This window comes from Bombina bombina, chromosome 1 (genome assembly GCF_027579735.1).
Source record: "Bombina bombina isolate aBomBom1 chromosome 1, aBomBom1.pri, whole genome shotgun sequence".
Taxonomy (NCBI): Eukaryota; Metazoa; Chordata; class Amphibia; order Anura; family Bombinatoridae; genus Bombina; species Bombina bombina.
In genome coordinates this window covers 1,215,109,660-1,215,126,266 of record NC_069499.1, presented here as the reverse complement: position 1 = coordinate 1,215,126,266, position 16,607 = coordinate 1,215,109,660, and the positions used below count along the sequence as shown (strand labels likewise).

The window sequence follows — 16,607 nt, the reverse complement described above, 5'->3', positions numbered from 1 at the left end:
TAATTGGCAGTAATCCATTTAGGGGGCACCTGCCCCGCCACCAAGTAAGCTTTGTTAAAATACTTGTGTTAACTAAGAGGCAAAAGCAACTGAATTAGCCTTTTGTCCTCTAAAAGAATTAGAAAAATAGACAAATAGACTGGACTTCTGCTCATTTAAATTTGCTGAAGAAACAATTTCTTAAAAAAATAAATAAAAATAGGTGAGTTTATGGTGGATAAATGGGCTTTATCACAGATGAAATTCTAACCAAAGGTTTGAACATCAGGAAACTTTGCTAGTTTACGGTGAAATAAGACAGAAAGAGCTGATATTTGACCCTTTAAGGAATGTACTGACACATTCTTGTCTAACTCATATTAACCCTGTGAGTGCCCAGAGCCGTCGCTAGCACTCACCCACCTTGAGGGCAATCGTGGGCTACCATTGACTCCCACCCCGGGGACATGGCCTGTATAGTGACAGGCATCGCCGGGGCTTCACATTTTGCACGGTGATGTCACGTGCAATGACGTCACTGCACAACTTTATTTAAAATTTACAATGTACAATATAGGTAAATGGGGGCATGCTGCTTAGAAGCCTGCATATCAGGCATCTAAGCAGCTACAGACCCCCAAGACCCACCGCTGGAAAGGTATTAGCCTAACCTTTCAAATGTATAAGTCTTGGGGATTCCGCTCCCCGACATCGCCGCCACTATAATAAAGTTATTAACCCTATTCACCCACACCCCAACATCGCTGACACTTTAATAAAGCTATTAACCCCTATTCCGCCGCTCCCTGCCACAGCCGCCACCACTAAATAAAGTTATTAACCCCTAAACCTCTGGCCTCCCACATCACCGCTACGAAATAAACCTATTAACCCCTAAACCGCCAGCCCCCCACATCGCAAAAAACTAAACTAAACTATAAACCCCTAAACCTATTACCCCCTAACTTTATATTAAAATTACAATATCCCTATCTTAAAATAAATAAAATCTTACCTGTGAAATAAAAAAAACTAAGTTTAAACTGAAAATTAACCTAACATAATTATTATACTAAAATGAAAATAACTACCAATTAAAGAAACTAAATTACACATAAAAAAAACGAACACTACTAAAAAAAATAATCTAAAATTACAACAAATAAACAATATTAAATTACAAAAAATAAAAAACTAACGGCCAGATTATGAGTTTTGCATTATGAGGGGTGCGGTACGTTATATTGGGGGGGGCTTTTTTTATTTTAATAGGGCTATTAGATTAGGTGTAATTAGTTTGAAGATATTGTAATTTGTTTTTTATTTTCTGTAATTTAGTGTTTTGTTATGTTTTTAATTTAGCTAATTGTTTTGAATTTAGTTAATTGTATTTAATTTAGGGAATTTATTTAATTGTAGGGTTAGGTTAGGTGTTAGTGTAATTTAGGTTAGTTTTGATTTTACAGGTAAATTTGTATTTATTTTAGCTAGGTAGTTAGTAAATAGTTAATAACTATTTAGTAACTATTCTACCTAGTTAAAATAAATACAAACTTGACTGTAAAATAAAAATAAACCCTAAGCTAGCTACAATGTAACTATTAGTTATATTGTAGCTAGCTTAGGGTTAATTTTATAGGTAAGTATTTAGTTTTAAACAGGAATTATTTAGGTAATGATAGTAAGTTTTATTTAGATTTATTTTAATTATATGTAAGTTAGGGGGTGTTAGGGTTAGACTTAGATTTAGGGGTTAATAAATGTAATATAGTGGCGGTGACGCTGGGGGCGGAAGATTAGGGGTTAATAAATGTAGGTAGGTGGTGGCGATGTTAGGGATGGCAGATTATGGGTTAATAATATTTTACTAATGTTTGTGATGCAGAAGTGCGGCGGTTTAGGTGTTAATATATTTATTATAGTGGCAGCGATGTTCAGAGCGGCAGATTAGGGGTTAATAATTTTATTTTAGTGTTTGCGATGCGGGAGGGCCTCGGTTTAGGGGTTAATAGGTAGTTTATGGGTGTTAGTGTACTTTTTAGCACTTTAGTTATGAGTTTTATGCTACGGCTTTGTAGTGTAAAACTCATAACTACTGACTTTAAAATGCGGTACGAATCTTGACGGGATAGGGTGAACCGCTCACTTTTTGGCCTCCGAGGTCAAGCTCGTAATACCGGCGCTATGGAAGTCCCATAGAAAAAAGACTATACGCAATTTGCGTAAGTTGATTTGTGGTAAGGCCAAAAAAATTGTGCCGGTGCCCCTAAATCCGAAAGACTTTAACGCTGCTTTTTTACTCATAACGCAAGACTCGTAATCTAGCCGTAAATTACAAAAAATAACAAACACTAAATTACAAAAAATAACAAACGAAATTATCAAAAATAAAATCAATTACACCTAATCTAATAGCCCTATAAAAATAAAAAAGCCTTTCAAAATAAAAAAAAAACTCTAGCCTACAATAAGCCCCTAAAGCAATCAGCTCTTTTACATGAAAACAAAATACAAAGACCCCCCAACAGTAAAACCCACCACCCAACCAACCCCCCAAAATAAAAAACCTAACTCTAACAAAAACCTAAGCTACCCATTGCTTCGAAAAGGGCATTTGTATGGGCATTGCCCTTAAAAGGGCATTTATCTCTTTTGCATTGCCCTTAAAAAGGCATTTAGCTCTTTTAAAAAAGCCAAAACCCTAATCTTAAAAAAAAAAACAACCCAAAAAAGTAAAAAAAAACTAACACTAACCCCCGAAGATCCACTCACAGTTTCTGAAGTCCGGACATCCAGGCGCCGAGAAGCCTTTATCCAGGCAGCGAGGTGTTCATCCATCCAGACGGCATCTTCTATCTTCATCCCGGTAGGGTCTTCTATCTTCATCCCAGCGGCGTGGAGCGTGTCCATCCTTTAAGACATCCAGCGCGGAGTGTCCTCTTCATACGGTCGCCGCCATACACTGTGTCTTCAAGGCAGGAGAGCCTTTTCAAAATGGCTTCCCCTTGCATTCCTATTGGATGATTTGATTTTGAAATTCAAATCAGCCAATAGGATGAGAGCTACTGAAATCCTATTGGCTGTTCAAATCAGCCAATAGGATGAGAGCTACTGAAATTCTATTGGCTGATTTGAATAGCCAATAGAATTTCAGTAGCTCTCATCCTATTCTCTGATTTTAACAGCTAATAGGATTTCAGTAGCTCTCATCCTATTGGCTGATTTGAATTTAAAAAATCAAATCAGCCAATAGGAATGCAAGGGATGCCATTTTGAAAAGGCTCCCTTGCATTGAAGATTCAGTGTACGGCGGCGACCGTATGAAGAGGACCCTCCGTGCCGGATGTCTTGAAGGATGGACCCGCTTCACTGGGATGAAGATAGAAGACGACCCCAGGATAAAGATAGAAGTTGCAACCTGGATGAAGATAGAAGACGCCACCTGGATGGATGAAGACCTCGCCGCCTGGATGTCCGGACTTCAGAAACTGTAAGTGGATCGTCAGGGTTTTTTGTTATTTATTTTTTTTAAACTTTTTTTGGGTGTTTTTTTTTTTATATTAGGTTTTGGGCTTTTTTTAAAGAGCTAATGCCCTTTAAAGGGCAATGCAAAAGAGCTAAATGCAATTTTAAGGGCAATGCCCATACAAATGCCCTTTTCAGGGAAATGGGTAGCTTAGGTTTTTGTTAAGAGTTTTTTAGGTTAGTTTTTTTATTTTGGGGGGTTGGTTGGGTGGTGGGTTTTACTGTTAGGGGTTTTTTGTATTTTTTTCAGGTAAAAGAGCTGATTTCTTTAGGGCAATGCCCTACAAAAGGCCCTTTTAAAGGCTATTGTAGTTTATTGTAGCCTAGGGTTTTTTATTTTGGGGGGGCTTTTTTATTTTTATAGGGCTATTAGATTAGGTGTAATTGTTTTTATTTTGAATAATTTAGTTTGTTATTTTTTGTAATTTAGTGTTTGTTATTTTTTGCAATCTTAGATTTTTTTTTTAGGGTTAATAACTTTATTATAGTGGCGGGGATGTGGGTGGACGGCAGATTAGGAGTTAATAACTTTAATATAGTGTTTGCGATGCGGGAGGGCCTCGGTTTAGGGGTTAATAGGTAGTTTATGGGTGTTAGTGTACTTTGTAACATTTTAGTTATGAGTTTTGTGTAACAGTTTTGTTGCGCAAAACTCATAACTACTGGTCTCAGACAGTGGAACGGATCGTGTTGGTATAGGCTGGAACGCAAGCATTATAGCCTCATTGCACAACTTGTAATACCGGCGCTATGGAAATCCCACGCAAAAACGTCATTTTTTTTGAGTGCGGGATTGATGTTGCATTGGCTAAAATGCTTGCGGTACAGCTATACCGACACGACTCGTAATGACTGCTTTATGGTTTTTAAAACCGTAAAGTAAAACTCGTAATCTAGGTGCTTGTGCTCACCCCAGTCGAGTTATTAAAGAGTCAGCACTAATTGCCTGAAATGCATTTATGTCAAAAGTTCTGAGATAAGGAGGCTGTCTGCAGAAGCTTAGATACAAGATAATCATAGAGGTAAAAAGTATATTAACCCCTTAATGACCACAATGTACCCTGTATGTCACTGGTCATTAAGGGTTTTTTCAGGACATAATAGCACAAGTCTAGCAAGAACACACTATTAATGCACTCCCTCCAGCAGGCTTTGTGGAATAGAGCAGTCTCAACGCTGGTAGCAAGACCGCGCTATAAAACAATCAAGTCCCAAAAAAAGGCCAGCGACATACAGGGTACGTCTCTGGTCCTTAAGGGGTTAATATAACAGTGTTAGCAATGCAAAACTAGGGAATGGTAAATAAAGGGGATTATCTAACTTTTTAAACAATAACAATTTTTTGGTGTTTACTGTCCCTTTAAAAGATGCATTAAGATCATTTAGCAGTGGTGCAGATGAAATGTATTTTTTACAATAGGTTCCTACGAAAGTCGCAATTAAGCAAAAAAATATTTTAATAACACCAGTACTGTTATTGTATTATATTGATAGTGAATATTATAGTTGACAGCGCCAAATTGCACATAGAAGCTCACTATTTTAGATCACCTAACGGGATCTAGGTAAAGGATATTGTAGACCAGAGCTTTCCAAACTTTTCATGTTGGTGACACACTTTTTAAACCTACATCATTTCGCGACACAGTAATTCAGTTGTACTAGCAAAAAGGAGGTTAAACTAACTTGTTTTAAGAGATACGGACACATACATGAATCATATAATAATGAAATGTATTTACAAGTAACAGTATGTATGTACAAGAATTAAAAAAAGTTTAATAACACCAATAGCTACTTGATATTTTAATGGGATGTATGAGGTTAATGGGATGTATGAGGTTGATGGGATGAACACAGTTTCTGAATATTTGGTGGAATATTAGATAAAGACACTCGCATTTCATCATCAAGCATTTCTTAAGCTTCCACTTCCTATCTATATATCAAGAGCAGGAGCAGCAATGCACTACTGAGAGCTAGCTGCAAAAAAAAACAACACTGACTTCAGCTCAGCGTTTAAGCTACCGCCCTCAGAGCTCTGTAAGTCTGACTGACTACAAACACACTGCTGTCCCACTCACTGACTACACATGTAGTCACAAGCCGATTGAGGAGACTACACGTGCAGTCAGGGGCCAATGTGCCGCCAATGGGAATAGTTTCAGTTCCCGCTGTGCTGCGCTAATAGGTTAAGATGATCTGTGTCCCCCTAGGTATCAATCACGTGTCAACCATGTGATATGCGTAGCAGGCAGGCGGAAAGTCAGAAACCAAAAAAAAAAAAAAATTTTACAAAATTGTGCTGAAGCAGGGACACACCTACACACTGCTGCCGACACACTAGTGTGTCCCGACACACAGTTTGGAAAGCACTGTTGTAGACAAATAATAGGCGCGCTTGCAGGCTAAAGTATGATATCAGGCAATTACTGTTATATGTAAAATGAGTACATTTATTATTGCAAATGAAAACATATAATGATCAATGGGTTAAGCAAATCCCAATGGTGGAATAGAAAATTTATAGAAAATCCCAATATAGGGTATAGTCCAAAATTTCCAAGATGTAAAATGTGAAATATTCTTGGTAAAGTCCTGAGAGTAAATGAAATGATGATCTTCAAATAGTGTTGTGATGTGATAATCCAAAAAAGGCGTTAATCCATTATGAAAAAAATGGAAAAATAAATGTAGTGCACTATAAAAAACAGAATCAAAAATAAAAAAAATATTTTTTAGGTTATTCACAGTGGACTTGCACCTTATTATCAGAAACCCCATAGGTTTTCATTATTATTGCTATTCTTATTTTATTTTTAAATATTTTTTTATTGAAAAATGTTCATAGGGTTACAGGTGAATAGAGGAAACATTTTATACATAATATCTCATGGTGAGAGATAGGTGTCATAACAATAATGCAATAGTCTAGGTTGTACAGTCCATATCCTCAGAGAGTGGTTAACATAATATTGTCTGTTAGATGTCTGTTCCTCTATATGAGACACATTGTAATTGTAGATGAAGAATACATTCGGTGAAATAGCATTAACAATCACCTAAAATACGAGTTTTGAGCGCTATAAGGAAAGTAAAGAACGCAACAAAAGTGGCGTTATTTAACCCCCTATAGTGCTGCCATTACAAGTTTTGAAAAACACTGCTTGCGCTTGCGATATGGACATACTGCACACAAAACAAGCGGTGTTTTGACGTGCTCGTGCACACTTTCCCCATAGACATCACTGGAGAGAGCCGGCTAAAAAAAAGTCTAACACCTGCGATCGCGGAAACAAAAGCTCCGTAACGCAGCCCCATTAATGTCTATGGGGAAAAAGAAAAGACAGTTTAAACCTAACACCCTAACATAAACCCTGAGTCTAAACACGCCTAATCTGCTGCCCCCGACATCGCCGACGCTTGCCTACGGTTATTAACCCCTAATCTACCGCTCCCGATATCGCCACCACCTAAATAACATTATTGACCCCTAATCTGCCGCTCCCGATATCGCCGCCACTATACTAAAGTTATTAACCCCTTATCCACCGCACTCCAACATTGCCAAACTATATTAAAGTTATTAACCCCTATTCCACCGCTCCCGATATCGCCACCTCCTAAATAAAGCTATTAACCCCTAAACCTCTGACCTCCCACATCACTACCACTAAATAAACATATTAACCCCTAAACCACCAGCCCCCCACATCGCAACAACCTAAATTAAACTATTAATCCCTATCCCTAACGTAACCCTAACACCCCCCAACTTTAACATAATTAAAATAGATCTAAATTAAACTTACAAATATTAACTAAATAAACCTATTAACCCCTAAACCACCACCCCCCCACATAGCAACAACCTAAATTAAACTATATTAACCTCTAAATCTAACACTATCCCTAATGTAACCATAACCCTAACGTAACCCTAACCCCCCCTAACTTTAACATAATGAAATTAGATCTAAATTAAAGTTACTATTTTAACTAAATAATACAGTAATAATACTTACCTGTGAAATAAAACCTAAAGTAGCTACAATATAACTAATAGTTACATTGTAGCTAGCTTAGGTTTCTTTTTATTCACAGTTAAGTTTGTATTTATTTTAACTAGGTCGACTAGTTAGTAAATAGTTATTAACTATTTACTAACCACCTAGTTAAATACAAACTTGGCCTTTGAAAAAACAGTTGGCAAAACGCACATCAGGCGTTCGCACTGCTTCTCCTGCCTTAATTTAATTTTGTTTAAAAACGAGCATAATACTTTTTTAATGTTGGCCTTATATGGCATTCAGTCTCTTATCTTTAGGCTTTAATCTAACTTGTTACCTCTCTAACGTAGCTGGCTACACTATAAATGAGCGACCTCCTAACAGGATATAAAAGCAGAGGTTTTAAGTGCTAAATCAGCAACGTGTGAGACAATCACTGGTACTCTTTCCCAACCTAGCTTTTTCTATTTGGGGTCTGAGGTAGATGCCCATTGGTGAGAGTGATTACATTTTACTTATGCTACTTTGTTGATAATAGGGTTTATAGAGATATAGGTAATAACTACCGCATTTCAGGAGAAGTATGTGTACAACACACCCCTGTGTTTTCCTTTGAACACAATTTTACATAACGATATATTATCTCTCACATTCCGTGAATGGATGATCTTTTAATTCTTACTTTTAACTAAAAGTAGATGTATGGGGTCACAGTAATAGTTAGCTTATTTACGTATTTATTGATCCTGACAGACCCTGGATATAATTTGTGGTGAGGTACGATGATATATTGTAACTGAACGTACCATTTGGGACTCTATGTAACATTTTTGATACAAAACTTATTGAACTCTCATCCCCTTACCACCTCCTATTAACAGTGGTCTCAGAAACAGGGAAATCCCATCACTACACATATAGATATTTAGCCCATCATCTACCTAACCCTTTTGTATATTATATGTGTTTGTAAAGTGTATAACAATATTTTTTTAATTTATTACTTAATAAAAGTTACATTTTATTAGCTACTCGCATCCTCTCTATCCATTATCATATGGTCAATTTAGTCTCTTATTTCAGTGTGCCACACTATACCTTTCTTTCCTTTCCCTTTTATTCTTTTGGATAATTATTATTTTGGTATTTAGGCACTGCCTTTGTAGGGATACGTGGGTTTACCCTCCTAGGATATTCTAAGAGACTTCATATTTTCTCCTTTACCTCTAATTTTAGAGGTTTCCTCAGACTTAAAGGGCCATTAAACCCAAATATTTTCTTTCATGATTCAGATAGAAAATACAATTTTAAACAACATTCCTATTTACTTCTGTTATCTAATTTGCTTAATTCTTTAGATATCTTTTGTTAAAGAAATAGCAATACACATGGGTGAGCCAATCACATGAGGCATCTATGTGCATCCACCAATCAGAAGCTACTGAGCCTATCTAGATATGCTTTTCAGGAAATAATATCAAGAGAATGAAGCAAATTAGATAATAGAAGTAAATTAGAAAGTTCTTTAAAATGGTATTCTCCATCTGAATCATGAAAGAAAAAAATGTAGGTTTAATGCCCCTTTAAATACAAACTTACCTGTGAAATAGAACCTAAGATACCTTACACTAAAACCTACCATTACAAAAAATAAAAAAAACACTAAAATCACAAAAAATAAAAAAACCTACCATTACAAAAAAATTAAGATTATTCCTATTCTAATACCCTTTAAAAAATAAAATAAAAACACCCCAAAATAAAAAAGCATAATCTGGAATAAACTACCAAGAACACTTAAAAGGGCCTTTTGGGGGGCCCTTAAAAGGACCTTTTGTAGGGTATTTCCCTGAGATAAACAGCTCTTTTGCTCCAAAAAAAATACAAACACCGCCTAACACTATACAAACCCCCAACCCCCCAAACTAGCAAGAGCCCTTAAAAGGGCCTTTTGGGGGGGCCATTAAAAGGGCCTTTTGTATGGCATTGCCCTGAGATAAACAGCTCTTTTGCTTCAAAAAATACAAACATCCCTTAACACTATACAACCCCCACCCTCCAAACTACCAAGGGCCCTTTAAAGGGCCTTTTGTAGGGCATTGCCCTAAGTTAAACAGCTCTTTTGCCCCCTAAAAATATACATTACACAAAATAACAAACAAATGATCAAAAATAAAAAAAAATATTCCTATTCTAATACCCATAAAAAAACACCCAAAAATAAAAAACCTAATCTAGAATAAACTAGATCTAAATGTCCTTTTAAGGGCAATGCCCATACAAATGCCCTTTTCAGGGCAAAGCGTAGCTTAGGTTTTTTAGAATGAGGTTTTTAATTTTGGGGGGTTGGTTGGGTGGTGGGTTTTACTGTTGGGGGGTCTTTGTGTTTTTTTACAGGTAAAAGAGCTGATATATTTGGGGCAATGCCCCACAATAAGGACCATTGGTAGTTTATTGCAGGCTAGGGTTTTTTTTTTTTGGTGGGCTTTTTTATTTTGATAGGGCTATTAGATTAGGTGTAATTCTTTTTTATTTTGGATAATTTCGTTTGTTATTTTCCGTAATTTAGTGTTTGTTATTTTTTGTAACTTAGTATTTTTTTGTTTTTGTATTTAGATATTTTGTAATTTTTAGAGTAGTGTTAGGATTTTTTTAATGTGTAGTTTAGTTTAATTTAATTGGTAGTTAGTTTAATTTTAGTTTAATCATTATATTAGTTTAATTGTTAGTTTGAACTTAGTTTTTTTAATTTGACAGGTAAGTTTAAATATAATTTAAGATAGCTAAATTGTAATTTTAATATAAAGTTAGGGGGTTGTTATGTTTAGGGGTAAATCGTTTATTTTAGTTTATTTCGATGTGGGGGGCTTTCGGTTTAGGGGTTAATAGGTTTAGTATAGTGGCGGCGGTGTAGGGCTTAATAACTTTAGTATAGTGGGGCAATGTGGGTGGAAGGCAGATAAGGGGTTAATGATATTACAATAGTTTTTGTGATGCGGGAGGGCTGTGGTTTAGGGGTTAATAAGTTTATTATAGTGGTGAGGATTTCAGGGAGAGGCGGAATAGGGGTTAATATTTTTTGAAAGTGGCGGAGATATCGAGAGTGGCAGATTAGGGGTTAATAAATTTATTATAGTGTTTGCGATGCGGGAGGGCCTCGGTTTAGGGGTTAATAGGTAGTTTATGGGTGTTAGTGTACTTTTTAACACTTTAGTTATGAGTTTTATGTTATAGCTTTGTAGCGTAAAACTCATAACTACTGTAACTACTGTAAGGCTCGCTTTTTAGCCAGAATGCAAAACGTAATTTTTACAAGTACGGTACTGACGTTGCGTTACAGGCTAAAAGGCTTGCGGTACACCTATACCGACAAGACTTGTAATGGCTGCGTTAGGGAAAATTATGCATTAGGAGCCACAACACTGCTATTTGACTCATAACGCAAAACTTGTAATCTAGGTGAATGCGTTTAATAAAATAAGCATAATAACATAAAAATCTGTTGAACCTTGTAATTTTTAGCTCATATAAGAATGTAGTATATGGCATATTTACTATTTTAGATTAAAGATATCTGTTGTGTATCGTTGGAGTGTAGATCAGTGGTTTCATATCTCCGTGTGCAGGGTCAAGGCTATACTATAATATAGATCCATCTGGCTAATTAATTGATTGTGAAGTTTTTCAAGTTTGACAGTGGAGTGTACTTAAGATCGCCATTCAGGGATAGAAGGGACAGACTTTTGTTTCCAATATCTAGGGATGACTTGTTTAGCGCTGTTTAGAAAGATAAGTAGGGCATGTTGATATGTTTTGGATAATTTTGGGACAGGTTTGTGTAACAATAAAATAGCAGGGTCAAATGGTATCTGTGTGGAGAGTAGTTAATTTATTTCTTCCAATACGGAGGACCAAAAATTGGAGATAATTGGACAGGACCACCATATGTGGATAAGGGTGCCCTTTTCCCCACATTCCCTCCAGCATCTATCTGATGCATTAGGATAAATTGCTTTAATTTTATTGGGGGTCAGGTACCATCTTAATAAGGCTTTGTAATTAGTTTCTAGAATTGATGCGGATATACAGGGAGTGCAGAATTATTAGGCAAATGAGTATTTTGACCACATCATCCTCTTTATGCATGTTGTCTTACTCCAAGCTGTATAGGCTCGAAAGCCTACTACCAATTAAGCATATTAGGTGATGTGCATCTCTGTAATGAGAAGGGGTGTGGTCTAATGACATCAACACCCTATATCAGGTGTGCATAATTATTAGGCAACTTCCTTTCCTTTGGCAAAATGGGTCAAAAGAAGGACTTGACAGGCTTAGAAAAGTCAAAAATAGTGAGATATCTTGCAGAGGGATGCAGCACTCTTAAAATTGCAAAGCTTCTGAAGCGTGATCATCGAACAATCAATCGTTTCATTCAAAATAGTCAACAGGGTCGCAAGAAGCGTGTGGAAAAACCAAGGCGCAAAATAACTGCCCATGAACTGAGAAAAGTCAAGCGTGCAGCTGCCAAGATGCCACTTGCCACCAGTTTGGCCATATTTCAGAGCTGCAACATCACTGGAGTGCCTAAAAGCACAAGGTGTGCAATACTCAGAGACATGGCCAAGGTAAGAAAGGCTGAAAGACGACCACCACTGAACAAGACACACAAGCTGAAACGTCAAGACTGGGCCAAGAAATATCTCAAGACTGATTTTTCTAAGGTTTTATGGACTGATGAAATGAGAGTGAGTCTTGATGGGCCAGATGGATGGGCCCGTGGCTGGATTGGTAAAGGGCAGAGAGCTCCAGTCCGACTCAGACGCCAGCAAGGTGGAGGTGGAGTACTGGTTTGGGCTGGTATCATCAAAGATGAGCTTGTGGGGCCTTTTCGGGTTGAGGATGGAGTCAAGCTCAACTCCCAGTCCTACTGCCAGTTTCTGGAAGACACCTTCTTCAAGCAGTGGTACAGGAAGAAGTCTGCATCCTTCAAGAAAAACATGATTTTCATGCAGGACAATGCTCCATCACACACGTCCAAGTACTCCACAGCGTGGGCTGGCAAGAAAGGGTATAAAAGAAGAAAATCTAATGACATGGCCTCCTTGTTCACCTGATCTGAACCCCATTGAGAACCTGTGGTCCATCATCAAATGTGAGATTTACAAGGAGGGAAAACAGTACACCTCTCTGAACAGTGTATGGGAGGCTGTGGTTGCTGCTGCACGCAATGTTGATGGTGAACAGATCAAAACACTGACAGAATCCATGGATGGCAGGCTTTTGAGTGTCCTTGCAAAGAAAGGTGGCTATATTGGTCACTGATTTGTTTTTGTTTTGTTTTTGAATGTCAGAAATGTATATTTGTGAATGTTGAGATGTTATATTGGTTTCACTGGTAAAAATAAATAATTGAAATGGGTATATAATTGTTTTTTGTTAAGTTGCCTAATAATTATGCACAGTAATAGTCACCTGCACACACAGATATCCCCCTAAAATAGCTAAAACTAAAAACAAACTAAAAACTACTTCCAAAAATATTCAGCTTTGATATTAATGAGTTTTTTGGGTTCATTGAGAACATGGTTGTTGTTCAATAATAAAATTAATCCTCAAAAATACAACTTGCCTAATAATTCTGCACTCCCTGTAGATGCTTTTGCAGTTCGTAGGAAATTGGCATTCCATTCTTCTTTAGATGGTGGGGGGGGACATGAGGTCACGTGACCAGGTGTTGGTGTAGGTAGGTAATAAAGGAGGATTTAATGAAATTAGTAATTTATAAATTAGTGATAATGTGCATTTAATTGTTAGATTCCCTGAACATAGAATTTCAAATGGTAGTCTTTGCCTGAAGAGGTTATGTTTGTTAGGATGTGTGAATGTGAACTGTTGTAGTTGGAGATAGGTGAGCCAGTTCTTGAAAGATTCTAGGCAATTCTCAATTAGTTCTATATTTGTTTTCAGTCTTTCTCCATTTGAGATTGTGTAGAATGGTATAGTGTCATTTAATGTTGTCATTGGGGAGTGGCGGAAGAATTGTATAAATGGCAGAGAGTTGTCTAGTAATATGGGTGTCAGTGGGGAGGGTACAGCTTTTTATTTTTATTTTTATTCAGTTTTTTATAGTACACTATGTTATTTTCCATTTTTTTTATTATGGATTAATGGCTTTTTTGGATTATCACATCACGAAACTATTTGAGGATCGTCATTTTGTTTACTCTCAGGACTTTACCAAGAATATTTCAGATTTCACATCTTAGACATTTTGGACTATACCCTATATTGGGATTTTCTATACATTTTCTATTCCACCATTGGAATTTGCTTAACTCATTGATCATTATATGTTTTTATTTGTAATAATACATTTACTAATTTTATACATAACATTGCCTGAGATCATACTTTAGCCTGTAGGTGCTCCTATTATTTGTCTACTTTATTATAATGATAATCAAGACAGTGTGAGTGTGAGTTTTTTAGTCAAATATTAATTTTTTTAATTAAAAACATGTATTTGTAGATGTCTGAAGTGACTGTATAACTATGCCCATCATGCCAAGATACCTATAGAATTCATATGGTAAATGAGTGTTGCGGATGTATTCTGAGGACAATAAGTTAATGTCACGTGCAAATAAGTATCTTCCTTGCTGAGTGAACAAAGGGGTTACATAAATACATATATCTTTTAACCTTAAAAGGTATGAATGGGCTATTGTATGAGTCAGTTTTGGGGGACCTCCCAGTTTCTATTTCGAGAAGAAGTATTCAAACACATTAACAGTCTTTTTCGGGAGCTTTTCTGTTAAAACTCACTTGCGGCAACAAGGTTTTAACAAACTAAAGGATATAGCATTGTGATCACTCAAGAAACTCAGTGACCAATTCAGTCGGAAATGAAAAAGCCTTTTTAGGAACAAATCGCCGATAGATTGCAATAGAAACCATTGTCAGTTAGGTAAATATTATATTTATAAAACATAAGTCTAACAATTACAATAATTTGTGTGAGTGCTTTACACTTACTCCAAAATCCTTAGTTTCCGCATGTGATTTAACTCAGTAGCTAGAGCACAGGCCCCTTCATCACCAATACTATTCCAAGACAATCTAAAACAAAAAAGATTGCTGTTATAATTGACTTTTAAATGATTATCCTAAATATATTTTAAAGGTTAAACACTACATTTGTAAGATTATTGTTTACCAGACAATGAGTAGACTCGGTTGTATTGAAAAGTGTAGCAATATGTTGTCTATTAAAGTGTATTAAAGTATAATGGAATTTTATGACAATAAATTATTAGATTTTCAAAAGGAACAAAACCTACTCCTGTGTTATGTGAAATCCAGATAGTTTGTGTAACTGTAGTTCAACAAGAAATCCCCCCCCCCACTTTGTGGAATGTAATATATATCTAGAAAAATCAGTTTTAGAGAGTAGATTATATTGTTCTAGAAAGAAGTGAATTCATAATGGCTGAGAAATGATACTTTCTGAGTTCTTATAAGGGTTTATGAATTCCTTGGGAGCTATTTTGAGTTACTGTGGGTACGTCAATAATTTTTAAGTCATAAGAGTGTTCCATAGCTGAAAGAATTTGGGAAACACCAAGCAAAATTAATTAAGAGGCATCTACTTATACAACAATGTTTATATTACTCAAGGCAGTGGATTCACTAATGATAGTTTATTTATCAACTAGTGTTAAAGCCCAAGTACACGGGCCAAAACGGTAAAGGAAATAAATATACCTATCCCTCTATCTTTATCCCTATCCCTCTATCTATCTAGCCCTCTATCCATTTATCCCTATCCCTCTCCCGCTATCCCTCTAACTCTATCCATCTATCTCTATCATCTATTCCTCTATCCCTATCCTTTTATCCCTATCCCTCTATATCTATCCATCTATCCCTCTATTTCTCTATCCCTATATCTCTATCCCTTTATCCCCATCCCTCTATCTATATCCCTATCCCTCTATTGCTTTATTTTTCTGAAGTGTAGGATCCCCCTAACCCTCTGACCTCCCCTCCCCCCCCAAACGGCTCTCTAACCCTCCCCCCCTCTAAGTATTGCCACCATTTTAGTTACTGGCAGCTGTCTGCCAGTACCTATAAACCCCCTTTTTTTAAAAAACATTTTTTTAATTTATATATTTTAAAAAAAAAATCTGTAGTGTAGTGGTCCCACCACCTCCCCCTCCTGTTATCGCCATTTAGTAACCCCCCTGCAATCCCCTTTTCTGTAGAGTAGCTGCCCCATCCCTCCCTGTTTCTTTAAAAAAAAAAATCTGTAGCGTAGGGCCCTCCCACTCCCTCCACTGCTGAGTCGCCCACCGGCAAAACCCGCCACACGCCGGCACCAGCACACAGTGTCACCGTCTGTAACGATCAGGCATCTGCCCTCATAAGGAGGCAGAACACCGATCACACTCCGGCTCCATATGCAGCAGATGCCTAGAGCTTTAGGAGCTCCAGCTCTCCGCTCTAAATTAAAGGGATAGTAAACCCAAAAAATTTCTTTTATGATTCAGATATAACATACAAATTTAAACAACTTTCAATTTAATTCTATTATCAAATTTTCTTTATTATCTTGTTATCCATTGCTGAAGGGACAGCATTGCACTACTGACAGGAAGCTGAAAATATCTATTTAGCCAATCACAAGAGACAGATGTGTGTAGGCACCAATTAGCAGCAGCTCCCACTAGTGTATATGTGCGTATTCATTTTTTAACAAGGGATACTAAGAGAACGAAGCACATTTGAAAATAGAAGTGTCTTAAAGGGACATTAAACACTAAATACATGCTAGATAGAATGATGCATTCAAAGAAAAGATTAGTCCATGACTAACATGTAGATGTATTTTTTAAAGTTTCATTAGTTGTTTAAAAAGTGACAAATAAGTGTAAAGTTTTAGTGTCTATAAAACACTGGGAGCTGCCATGTTGTAACTTGTGTTACCTTCTCTGCTGTGGCCAATTAGGGACAGTTATAAATAGGTCACTAGAGTGTGCAGCCAATGGTTGTGCTGGATTTAACAGTGTTCTGCACTTCCATTTCTAACAGGAA

The 16,607-nt window shown here is 36.7% G+C and overlaps 1 protein-coding gene across 1 annotated transcript in view; it reads right to left on the bottom strand.

The window, feature by feature from the left end:
* LOC128642042 (protein NLRC5) overlaps positions 1-16,607 on the bottom strand; it is a 66,769-nt gene that overhangs the window by 33,770 nt on the left and 16,392 nt on the right. The window contains exon 3 of the mRNA XM_053694693.1: positions 14,550-14,633. Within this exon, the coding sequence (XP_053550668.1) occupies positions 14,550-14,633 (84 nt within the window). The remainder of the gene's footprint in view (positions 1-14,549; positions 14,634-16,607) is intronic.